General features: G+C 36.6%; 1 protein-coding gene and 1 non-coding gene across 2 annotated transcripts; both read right to left on the bottom strand.

Annotated features, from left to right (window-relative positions):
- Window positions 1–505: 505 nt before the first annotated feature.
- Window positions 506–3826, bottom strand: LOC104224143 (thiamine thiazole synthase, chloroplastic). Its single transcript, XM_009775727.2, has 3 exons — window positions 3304–3826; window positions 1148–1708; window positions 506–920 (listed from the first exon to the last, which is right to left on the bottom strand). Exons 1-3 carry the CDS (start codon window positions 3655–3657, stop codon window positions 759–761), a joined length of 1077 nt encoding a protein of 358 aa, XP_009774029.1. The 5' UTR covers window positions 3658–3826; the 3' UTR covers window positions 506–758.
- Window positions 3827–5945: 2119 nt separating this feature from the next.
- On the bottom strand, window positions 5946–6044 carry LOC138874304 (U6 spliceosomal RNA). Its single transcript, XR_011401343.1, has one exon. It is a non-coding gene; the product is annotated as a U6 spliceosomal RNA (small nuclear RNA).
- Between the last annotated feature and the right edge of the window lie 5750 nt (window positions 6045–11794).

The raw sequence follows: 11794 nt of genomic DNA, 5'->3' as shown, positions 1-11794 counted from the left end.
AAATTACAGAAAAGAAGATATATAATACAATTAAGCATAGATTAACGTATTGAGAAAATTCGACATTAACACATATTAAAGCATTAAGATCAAACCAGAAAATTCGAAAAATCAGAAGAAGAATTTAAAACTTACTTCCCTCAATTATTTTACTGATACTTTGAATTTTTTTATTTGAATTACAAAGAGAAGAATCGTAGAGTATCACAATTAAAACTGTGATCGTAGAAGAAATTCAAATAATCAGAAAAATAATTGAGAGATCTTACTTTGATTTGTAGATTGACGCCGCAAGATTGTGCTAAAGAAGAATATGAGGTCAAGTCGCGTAAATTATATAAACAAAGTAAGGGTATTTTAGTCAATAAATTGTTACCATTCTAACTTAGCGGCTAAATATCGTTGACCTTTAATTATGTGGCTAAATTTGATTGACCCGTAAAACTGGCCATTTATAAATTTTTCGCTGTCAAATGGCTTCACCCACGGGCCATAACTTAGGAGGTACCAAAACGACGCCAAAAAGCCCATAGGATTATTTAACGAAATCTACAATCTACAACTTTTACACATCAAAGTTTTGAAGTCGAAGTAAATCAAAAGGAAAGAAGAATAGACATGAAACATCCAAAGGTACACAGTGACATTCATCCTGCAGACTTTTATTCATCCCCCTTGCCAATTTCTCGCAACCACAAACCGCGCTCACCTAGGAAAAACTAATCATTTTTTTAGAGAAATATTATACATTCAAGATTTTAAGCATCTGCTGTCTCAGCATCATCAGCTGCAGCCAAGATAAGCTCCGGATGAATGCTTGACTCTGCTGTCCCGTCGAGTGCATTAGGCAATCCCAATGCCCTTAGCGCAAGGTGGGCTGCCTTCTGCCCTGATATCATCATAGCTCCAAAAGTTGGTCCCTGAACAACATAAACACCTCCAATTAGTTACTCTTCCATTTCACTGTTAAGTTCTGATATATTTGGGATCGGTTATATAAATCATATGCATGATCATTCTACTTTATTAAGGCAAATTTGGAATAATTTAGACTAAGCATTCTCTACATCTCACACTCATATGCAGGTAGAAATCTAATGGTGCGCAAGTAATTTATATAGGAGTGAGTCATGACAAGTTTACTAACCATTCTTGGTGCTCCGTCAATTTCAGCGACTTCCATCCCTGTGACGATCATTCCGGGTACAACCTCTCTGGTAAGTCTAACAATAGCATCCTCAGCAGCGTTCATGTCCAAAGCTTTCATCCCAGGAACATGGTTGATCATGCCAATGCTCTTAAGCCTCTTAACACCAGTGGCACCCATGGGACCGTCGTGGCCACAGGAGCTGACCACAATCTTAGCCTCCATAACATTGGGGTCCATGCAAGATTGTGTGTCGTGGTTCTGAGAAACCAAAGACCAGTTAGTGACAACACCACCAACTCTTCCGTTCTTCACAATAAGGTCCTCTGTTGCAACAGCATTGAAGAGCTTCACGTTTGGCCTGGCCAAAAGCTTGCTCATGATGGTTGAGGTGAACAAGGCAGCATGCTTGATGACCACGTAGTTGTCTTGCTCGTCATAGTCTATGCCTAGCTCGTTCAGGAAAAGATGTGCCGGCTTCCTCACAACCATGGCTGAGAAGAGTTGTCCACCTAGCCAGGCACCTCCACCAGGGCTCACTGATTGCTCAAGTATGGCCACCTACACAAACCAAGTAAATTCACATAAACAACTTATAACAAGTACAAATTGGAGAAAATAGGTATTGTAATCAGCAACTATAATCTAATCAAGAACAATCTTAGCAGTTAGAACATTGAATGACTTCCCTGTGATCATGAATGCGTGTACCAGCCAGAGGCAGATCTAGGATAAATTAGGTGTGCTCAATTAAATTCATTGCTATTTATATATATATATGATAACCGGGGTGGAGTTTCAAGCCAAACGACAGGTTCGGCTGAACCCAATAGCTTTTGTTCAAAAAGTGTATTTGAAGTTTAAAATTCATCAAATATATGTACAAATATTAAATTTAGAATCTAGTCGCTAACATGTGAAGTCGTGTACTAAAATCCAAAACCCATAAGATTGTAATTATTGTTCTACCTATGTATGCAAACCAATTTTGAACTTACTTAACTCTAGATCATAAATTGAGGATAAGATTATCTCAAAAGCAGTTTCACTGGTTCACAAGTATATAAACAACTTTTTTTTTTTTTAGCAGAGAAAGAGTATTATCTTATTTAAACCATAGTCTTAAGATTAAACATAAACTGGTAGAAGCAGAACCAATACCAATTACAGCACAACCCTAGAACTAGACCCACAGTAAGCAAGCAGTAACTGATAGATTAAAATTAAAAACAAAGCCAAAAACGGCGACTTAAATATAGATAAACTAGATCATCATCAACGTCCTCACATCTAGCAGAGTTGACCACAGTCAGCAATCACAACAGGCTTGGAGCACCTGCCAGATCCAGATCCAACAGCCTCAGCCTTCTTAATCACATCATAGCCTTCAACAACTTGACCGAACACAACATGCTTGCCATCGAGCCACTCAGTCTTAGCGGTGCAGATATATATAAACAACTTTCGCTAATAAACATGTGATTTTTTCTCGCTCAAGTTGCACGAGGCCTAAGGAAAAAGGTGTCACATGATTTGTAGGTACGAGTAAACCTTCAAGTACCTTTAATAAGAAGCCCGTGTTTTTTTTTCCTCTCAGCTACCAAGTCTTATATGAATTTTCTTTTATACTTTTCAATTTAGTAGAAATACAAGCGAAGCCGGAAAATAAATTCCAAGATTTCCATCTTTCCGCTATTAGAATTTAATTGAAAATATCCATTAGGCACACGTCACAGGTGCCAGTTCTTCTACACAACAAAAGCCTGAGTATTTAAATGAAAAATTATAGGGAAAGCTAATCTGGGGCTAAATGGTTTTGTGAGTCTTTACAAATTTGTTTTTCAATTTTATGACCTTATCTTTCTATTTCAGTACGAGGTCTAAAAAAGATACTTTCTTAACGTAAAGGGCTATGATACCCCATTTTCCCGCTGATTTGAACCGTATGTCACTTCTGTTAGTATTTCCTTACCATAAAATATTTTAAACTTAGACAAAATAAACACAAGCCAATATTTGATCTTTCGTGACTTTTGTCTTTTTCTATCACAATACTGCCAGACACATATATTAGAGCATTCTGCAGCAGGCCTAGATTTATCTCATCTTAAATTTGGAAAAAAATAAATAGACACAAATGAAAAGAAAAAGGATACCTGAACGTTAGGGTTCTTGCTGATCTCATAAGCACAAGAGAGACCAGCAGAGCCAGCGCCAACGATGACAACATCAGTGTCAGCATAGGTGATCATGTCAGTCATGTACCTACGTGTCATCTCGCGAGAAACGATGGATTCCTTAATTGGGTTAAAACTGAAAGCGTTAAGATCATAAGGTGGAGGAGAGGAATCAGCAGACATGGAAATGGTCATGTTTTGCTGGGCGGATTTAACAGGTTTTAGTCTAGCTTGTGAAAAAAGAGGGACACCAGAGAAGGATGATTTGTGGGTGTCCAAGAAATTGGTCTTGGTAACAACAGAGGAGGCCAAGGTTGATGCCATGGTTGCCATAGACAAAGCTTGAGATCTTGAGAGAGGAGTTTTTTTTGAGAATTAGAAGAATGAAAGATTGTTTTGAGTGAAGAAGTGAAGGGGAAGAGAGTATTTAAAGCAGTGACAAGTAGTGAGTGATGAGAAAAAATCTGGGAGGAGTACGTGGACACAGAAATCCCGCTCCACCGTTTCTTCTATTTCCTTTTAATGTCCGAATATAATATGGAATTACTAAATTTGCATTGTTTATCTCAATTTTGATATTGTTAATGATATAATAATAATTGTCCTTTTTCATAGTTCTACTCCAAATGTCCTTTGAAAAAAATCAATGTTAAAAATTACTAGATAAAGTTTTATGTAAGTTTATCCTAAAGCCGGGTTGGGCTGGGTTGGGAAAATTTTGAACAGTACGGGTTTGAAATCGGACCAGTTATGGGTTAGGGGTTATTGGGCTTATCGGTTCGGTTCGTAAAAAATGAACCGTAAAAGTTACGGGTACAAGGGGCCGGGCCGGGCCGGGTTATATGTTTGGCCAATCTTTTAAAAAAGCACTTTTAAGTATCAAATTATGAAAAAGGACAATAATAGTTCAATTTGCGATTAGTATTATTTTGAGCAGAAAAATAAATTTAAACATTTATTATAAAAGAATTTAATTAAAATATAAAATGTAAAGCAAAATTATAACTTAAATTTTTAATTAATATAAAACATAGTTATTCCAAAGCAATAACATTAAGTATTTGGTATTATTAATTATTTAAATGATAATTTAAATATGTCAAAATATATCATTTAATATAAATTTAAAATCTTCTCTTAAGAATAGGAGAAAGAGAATAAATATATGATTAAAATAAAAAGGTGAATAAATAAAAATAAAATGTTAGATTAATGAGGATGATTTTGAAAAATAAATATTATTTTTGTCTTGAATAAATTATTTTTTTTGCTTCTGCTTTTTGGAAGAAGCTAGAATTTGAAGCTTCTCTCAAAAAGCATAAAAACTATTTCTGTTGCTACTCAAAAGTACTTTTTCATTTTGGCCGAACATTTTAAATTTTTTTAATAATACTTTTTTGACAAAAAAAAAAGCATATCTAAGTCGACACGTGGAGAGGGATAGGATTATTGTTTTGTTTTTTTATTAAACTCGAGAGGGATAGGATTTGAAGGGCCTTAATTGTTGATACAGTCAGCGTGGCCCACTTCTCCTTCAAGTGGTTTCGCAATATTGGGCTTTTTGGTATTTCAAAGTGGAGGGCCCAGTTTTAGTTGGACTCTTTTAAAGGAAAGAATCTTGATTTTTAACGATTTCTTGTCCTAGGAATAGATAAGAAAGATTTTTTTTGTGTATATACTATATTTTGAAGTAATTTGCCCGGTTAATTTTTGTGTTCAAAGTTTTCAAAATTGAGATATAAACTCCAAAGGATATTTTCAATGGTTTGCAATAACATCCAATCCAAACAAAAAAACAAATAAATTCGTAAAACCCGAATATCGAATTCAAAACTTCGAACATTTTTAATGGTTGTCAATAAAGTTTACAGCTTTATCATTGTTCTTTTTATTATTATTGAACAAAAAATAGATAATTGCTAAAAACTTTTCAACCATGCCAGCATCTTCAATTAATTAATGTGTATTTGTGTTATTGCATTTTCATAAGCTCATCAATATGGTAATTCATTGAAATATTTAAAATGATTCTATTATTGCGTGAGAGATGAAGATTCAAAACTTAGTAATAGAAAATTTCAAGATTTTTGAGAGAGAAACGAGATTTTGGAAAGGAAGTTAGGTCATAAAGTGGGTTGGGGGGGGGGGAGTTTAGCTGTTCGGTGCGTGGGTTACCCATTTAATTGCCTATAATTAAGGTACTCTTTGCTATTATAAATTTGTATATAAATTGTAAATACAAATATGATATGACATGATATGTAATTAAGGAAAAACCTATATAAAAGTCGTAATTAAGTCTATCACCAAGTATAACTATATAAAAAATCCAATAAATATTACTTTACATATAATTCCATGTCTTATAAATAAGAATTATATTCCTAGAAGATAAATGTTTAAAAAATCAGAGACATGTAGAAGCGGAAGGTCCAAAAAAAGAAATTAAACAAAATAACCCCAGATTTTTTTAAATAAATTATTTTGAAGCATGTATAATTGACGATCCAAGGCACAAAGCTTGCAGGAGCATTCTTATAGCATATATAAAGCGAACAAGCCAAGAAGTTAAGCATGTATGAGATGAATGCTACACTAATCGAAGTACTTTTTTCGCCCCTAAAATTTTAGATTATTTTTCGATTTATACGTGTTATTCTTACGCTGATATATTAATCTTTTCTGTATTATTCCAATTTTATTAAATATCCCCGAGGGACTAATCCAAGTATTAGTTTCACAAAAATTGTTAGCCATCTATACTCCATTCGGAGTGTCCAAACGTCTCAAGACCCGAAACAATTTTTACCTAAACATATGTATAACGCACGCACATATAACGTATATGATGGAGGGAAATTGATTATTCCACCTTCTAGTAGCCGTTATCTTGCGAAAATTAACTGAAGATTCCTAAACCTCCTAGAAATCAATAAATTAATTAATAAGTTTTGGTAACGTCTTTTTATGATAAACTTTTATATAAGTTTGCTAATTTCAGTTTTCACAAGTCACAATATACTGAGTACTGTCATTTTAAAATATATACACCATGGATTTTGATTTTATGGAGATGTTGGCTGGTGCAAAATTAGCTTTATCACTGTTTTGGTGTCATTGAGTAGTTGTATCTCTAGTCTTTTCATCTTTAATTTTTCGTCTTCTCTCCTTCACCTTTCAATGATGAAGAGTTCTTTGATCAGCACTTTGTGAGGTTGTTACTTAATGATAACGACCTTTGCTATTTTCGAAATAAAATATCTTCACCACATTAACATGATTTTGTTTGCCCCTTCATGATTATATTTCTCAAAAATATTTTGAATCCGAAACTTTTTTGATGATTTAAATTTTTGATAAAAAATACTTTTTTACTACTTAAAAAAAAAATTTAAAAAAGTAAAACGCAGTACTATACTGCAAATTACTTTAACGGAAATTTAGCCGTTAAAGTAAAATGCAGTATAGTACTGCGTTTTACTTTAAAAAAATGTAATTCGCAGTACTATACCGTGTTTTACTAAGAAAATTTGTAAAACGCAGTATAATACTGCGTTTTACCCTGAAACGTATTATTATACTGCGTTTTACTCTGGTTTTTGGCACCACCAATAATGAACTGACATAACAATAATTCAATACATAAAATGTAATATTGTACTACGTTTTACATAGAAAAATTCTACACCCCAACGTCGGACTTGCCTTATTTAAAGGCATTTCAATTTTATGAAAAATTCATTCAATACTTTACTTCAAACTTACGTTCATACTTCTCTCTTCTTCTTATCAATCATTTTTTTACAATGTCTGAAGTGACAAAAATAAGGGTTTCACTATATTGGGGGTGAGGTTGTGTTGGAGAATAATTCTGTGAGGTATAGCTCACCTCCACAATGTCATGTTAAATTGCCGCTTACTATGGAGTACGATAAATTGGTATCGTTGTTACGTAAAAAAATGAATGAGAGGAGGCGTTCGGTTAACCTTAAAATAACCGGTAGATTTCCGTATTCAGTGACTCCGCAGGGGTTTGCTTATTATTCTGAGTTTAACATCGAGGATGATGAAACTCTTAGAGATTTTTTGCGGATTTCGGATGAATACAGGGAATTTATTGTAATAAAATTATTGGAAATGTACGTCAAGGTGGAAGACGTTCCCAATAATGAGGGCGTGCATAGTAGGGATAACCCCCAGTCATCGGGTGGTTATTCTGGAGCAGTTTTTGCCAGACAGATTGCTGATGAAAGAGCTTGCCTTGATTTAAACTTGTCACCACCGGCGAATGAGCAGCCACAAAATAATTTTTTGACTTTATATAATCAACAAGACGACTGGTAAACTTCAATTTTACTACGCTTTAGCGATGTTTATTTTATGTTTTAATTGGATTTGTATTAACACTCATATTTTTCATAGGAGGTACCGTCCGGATACGAATTTTACAAGTTATGACCCCGCCCCTAGTTGGAATATGCGTATTTCTGGAGTATTGGACCACGGTGGTCCATCCGGGAGTCATCACCAACAAGAAAATATCCATCAGGAAATGTCAAAACAGTACGACTTGTAAGTAAAGTGATATAGCTATATCTAAAGTATTTATCTAGTTGGGTATATTATCATTTTGTTATTTTTGTGCAGTGAAAACGAGATTCTTGAAGCTTCTGACCTCACACAGTTGCCCATAGACGACGTATTTACTCGTGATTTGGCAGATGCGCAGAGTCAGGAAGATGATAGTGATTATGACAACAATGTGGATGAGTCTAGGGATGACACACCCTTCCATGATGAGGGTGATGATGATGAGGAAGTGAATGTTGAACCTGAGCTGAAGAGGGAGCATGTTCCTCCACCTCCCGCTAGACCAAGAGTGTACGAGTCCCACGTGCCATTTCATGAGCGGAATATTCCCTACCTTGATAATTTGCCAAGCATGTAGAACGTGGATGCCCTCACAAGGGATGATGATGAATTTCGGTCAGCGATGTGGGATGAGTCTAGACCAGCTGTTCTGACAAAGGGCATGTATTTCCCTGATAAAGCTCGCTTAATTAGGCCTGTAAAAATCTACAGTATAAGAGAGTGCCGTGAGATGACGGTAAGTGAGTCAACTACGGAGAAATACAAGGTTGTATGCCGTATAGACTTTATGGGTTGTCACTAGATGTTGCATGCCACCAAGAAGAAATCAGGTTTGTGGAAAGTGGGTAAATTTATTAGCGAGCACAGATGTTAAATGGACACATACAATGAGAATCACTTCAACTTGGATGTGGACTTGATTTCTCTTGTATTGATTCCATATTTGGAAGTGTCCATTAGGTTCAATATTAAAGAGTGTATTACAGCCGTCCACTAGGAGTATGGTTGTACTATAACCAAAAGAAAGGCATATCTCGGTCGCAAACGTGTCTTTGAACTTATTTATGGCGACTGGGATAAGTCTTTTTCAAATCTGCCCAGGTACGTGGCCGCACTGCAACACTTTAACCCCGGGACTGTTGTTAAATGGAGGCGTGAACGGAGTCCAGACAGACCCGAATATATTTTCAACTATGTGTTCTGGTCATTTAAACCAGCAATTGATGGTTTTGTGCATTGTCGTCCTGTTATTTCCATAGACGGTACTCATGTCTATGGAAAGTATGATATTAAGCTTTTGATTGCAGTTGCAGTAGATGCCAACGGGCAAATATTTCCACTAGCTTTTGCCATATGTGCCAACGAAAGTGAAGAGACATGGACGCTTTTTTTGAACCACATGAAGCAGCACGTTGTCAAACAGCGTTCAGGTATTTGTCTAATATCTTATCGGCATGGTGGTATTTTAAGTTCTGTACGTCACTTGCCTGAATGGCAGGAACCATATGCATACCACTGTTACAGTGTGCGTCACCTGAAGGCCAATTTTCAGAATAAATATCCTGACAAGGCATTGCATGACTTAATGTGGATGGCTGCAACTGAGCACCAGCAGTGCAAATTCATGAGGCGCATGGAAGCGATCCGGCAGTTAGAACCACGAGCCTATACTTGGTTGATGGGGCATGAGCTTCACATGGGGACATTGCATGCTGATGGCGGAAGACGATGGGGAGCCCTCACTACAAATATGTTGGAGTCATTCAACAGCTTATTGAAGTCTGCCCGTAGACTGCCTGTCACTACCTTGGTCCGCATGACATTCAAACAGAGTGCGGAGAGGTTTGTTGAAAGGCATGCAGCTGCATCAGCATTGATGGACAGGGGTATTCAATTTATGCCAATACCCATGAGAAGATTTGAAAGGTCCAGGAGGCGAGCACAGTGGCATTCATTTCTTCAGTACGATCATGAACGGGGTGTTTTTGAAGTTAAGAGATATCCGCGGATACCGTGGGAATAATCTACAGACAGTGAATGAAAATAGAAGGTTATGTTAATGTGGGAAATGGACCATCTATCACATGCCGTGCGCACATGCGTTGAAGTGCTTTCAACAAGTTGGATATGGGGCAACAAACTATATTGATAGGCAATACAGTGTTGCTGCATACGTAGACACGTATAGTGGGAAGTTGCAACCATTAGGTGCTGAGCATTATTAGCCGCCAGAACCTTTTAAGATGGTATGTAACAAGGACTATTTGCGCAAGCTGCAAGTGCAAAAGAGAACGTGTATACAAAACCAAATGGATGTTGGTGACACCGTTTATGCGCGTAAATGTGGCATATGCTCGTAAATAGGACAGGACCGTCGTAAATGTCCTTCAGGTGGTGTGCGTGGCAGTGGTAATCCGGCTCCTGGTGCAGGTTCGTTGAATGTACCCAACTATCAAGGATACCTCTAGTCTTTTATTTTGGTATTGTTTTTTGTAATACGTGTTCGTACTTGTATATGTTGCAATATATATCATATAAAATTATGTTCCACAATTTGGAATGAGTGAAGAAAAAGCTGTTTAATTGTAGGAAAATGTAAATATAACATTACTACAACACAAACACAAACATAACAGGCCAACATAATAAAAATACATGAAATATGAAAAATACACTAAACACATACATGCCAATGTTTAGTCCCGGTTGCCATTTATTCTCCGCTCCAACCACTTAAATCGTTCTTCCATTCGTTCTTTTTCTTCTTCTACCTCTTTCAGTTTCGCCTTCATCTCCGCAAGTTCCCGTTTATATTTTTCTTTTTGTTCCTTTTGTGCTTCACAATTCCATTGTGCTTTCCATTTTTCTTCTCCCACCTCTTTCAGTTTCGCCCTCATTTCTACAATAATTCTATCGCTTTCTCTTTGTGTTTCCCGTTGGCATAAACACATATTATGAAGAAATTGCAGAACACATATTATGAAGAAACTGCAGTTGTTCTCTGTAGCATTCCTGATAACATGGTTCGTCAACCCATTCCTCAAAATCACAAATAGGTTCGCTGGGAACCTTGTATAACTAGTTCATACAGCACCAGTAGCGGCGTCCAACTTCACCACCGTCCCAACAATTTTGCATCGAGCATTCTTTTCCACAGTTGCACTTTGGTGGACGAAGAGGTTGAGCCATTTAATGGAATATTTGCTTTTAGTAAAAAAAACCTTACTTTTAATGAAATATTTGTTTTTACTAATTTTTGAGCACACAAAATAACTACAATGATGCCGTTATTTATAGGCGAGACAAAATACATAAAGCGTGGTATAGTGCTGTGTTTTATGGAGTTGTCTTGTCATTCTGAAAAGCTGAAAACTATGTGAAAAAAAATTAATACATAAAGCGTGGTATAGTACTGTGTTTTATGGAGTTGTCTTGTCGTTCTGAAAAAGATGAAAACCATGTGAAAAAAGCTGGTTTATTGCAGAAATATTTAATACATAAAGTGTGGTATAGTATTGTGTTTTATGGTATAGTACTCAGTGCTGCTGCTGGCCTGAGTCGCATCCCCTGTCGCTCGGGTACACTATCTAGATCATCATCATCAAGCTGCCTCTTTATGTGAGGATGTGCAGCAGTATCGACACCACAGCTAGCAGGATCGGAAGAATAGGCCGTCGGGTCGTTAGGAACTTACAAAACAAGTACTAAACTTAGCATGTGACAAAGTATATTTGTATTGTACGTGTTAAGTCAAAAAATATTTTTCCACCGTGGTCTCGTCGGCCTCCTGAATATATGCATCTGTGGTGTCCTCATCAAAGCATGTAGTGGCCTCAAAGATGGGCTGGGACGAAGCCTTCATAAGAAAGTTAAAAATTAATTAATGGCATCTCATTAAGGAAAAGAAAACAAATTGAAATTTTAAAGTAATACAAACATACCTGCGCATGTGGTAGATCCGCATCAACCGCCGGGGATGAGGCATATCTCAACCTGCGCCCGCCATCCACGTCCCGGGTGGGCCGATCCTCAGCTGCGGTAGATGGGTGTGCAAAGTACTGGTATACATCCCCGTCGAATGTACCCGTGATCGACAATG

The sequence above is a fragment of the Nicotiana sylvestris genome, chromosome 7 (assembly GCF_000393655.2).
Source record: "Nicotiana sylvestris chromosome 7, ASM39365v2, whole genome shotgun sequence".
Taxonomy (NCBI): domain Eukaryota; kingdom Viridiplantae; phylum Streptophyta; class Magnoliopsida; order Solanales; family Solanaceae; genus Nicotiana; species Nicotiana sylvestris.
This window is presented reverse-complemented; position numbering and strand designations above follow the sequence as displayed.

Bases quoted from the DNA above. Each gene is read 5' to 3' on its own strand.
- LOC104224143 (XM_009775727.2), bottom strand. From the start codon at position 3,657: ATGGCAACCATGGCATCAACCTTGGCCTCCTCTGTTGTTACCAAGACC. The intron at 1,709-3,303 runs GTATCCTTTTTC...TGGTTTGTGTAG, and splicing joins GCAAGAACCCTAACGTTCAG to GTGGCCATACTTGAGCAATC. The intron at 921-1,147 runs GTTAGTAAACTT...TATGTTGTTCAG, and splicing joins TTGACGGAGCACCAAGAATG to GGACCAACTTTTGGAGCTAT.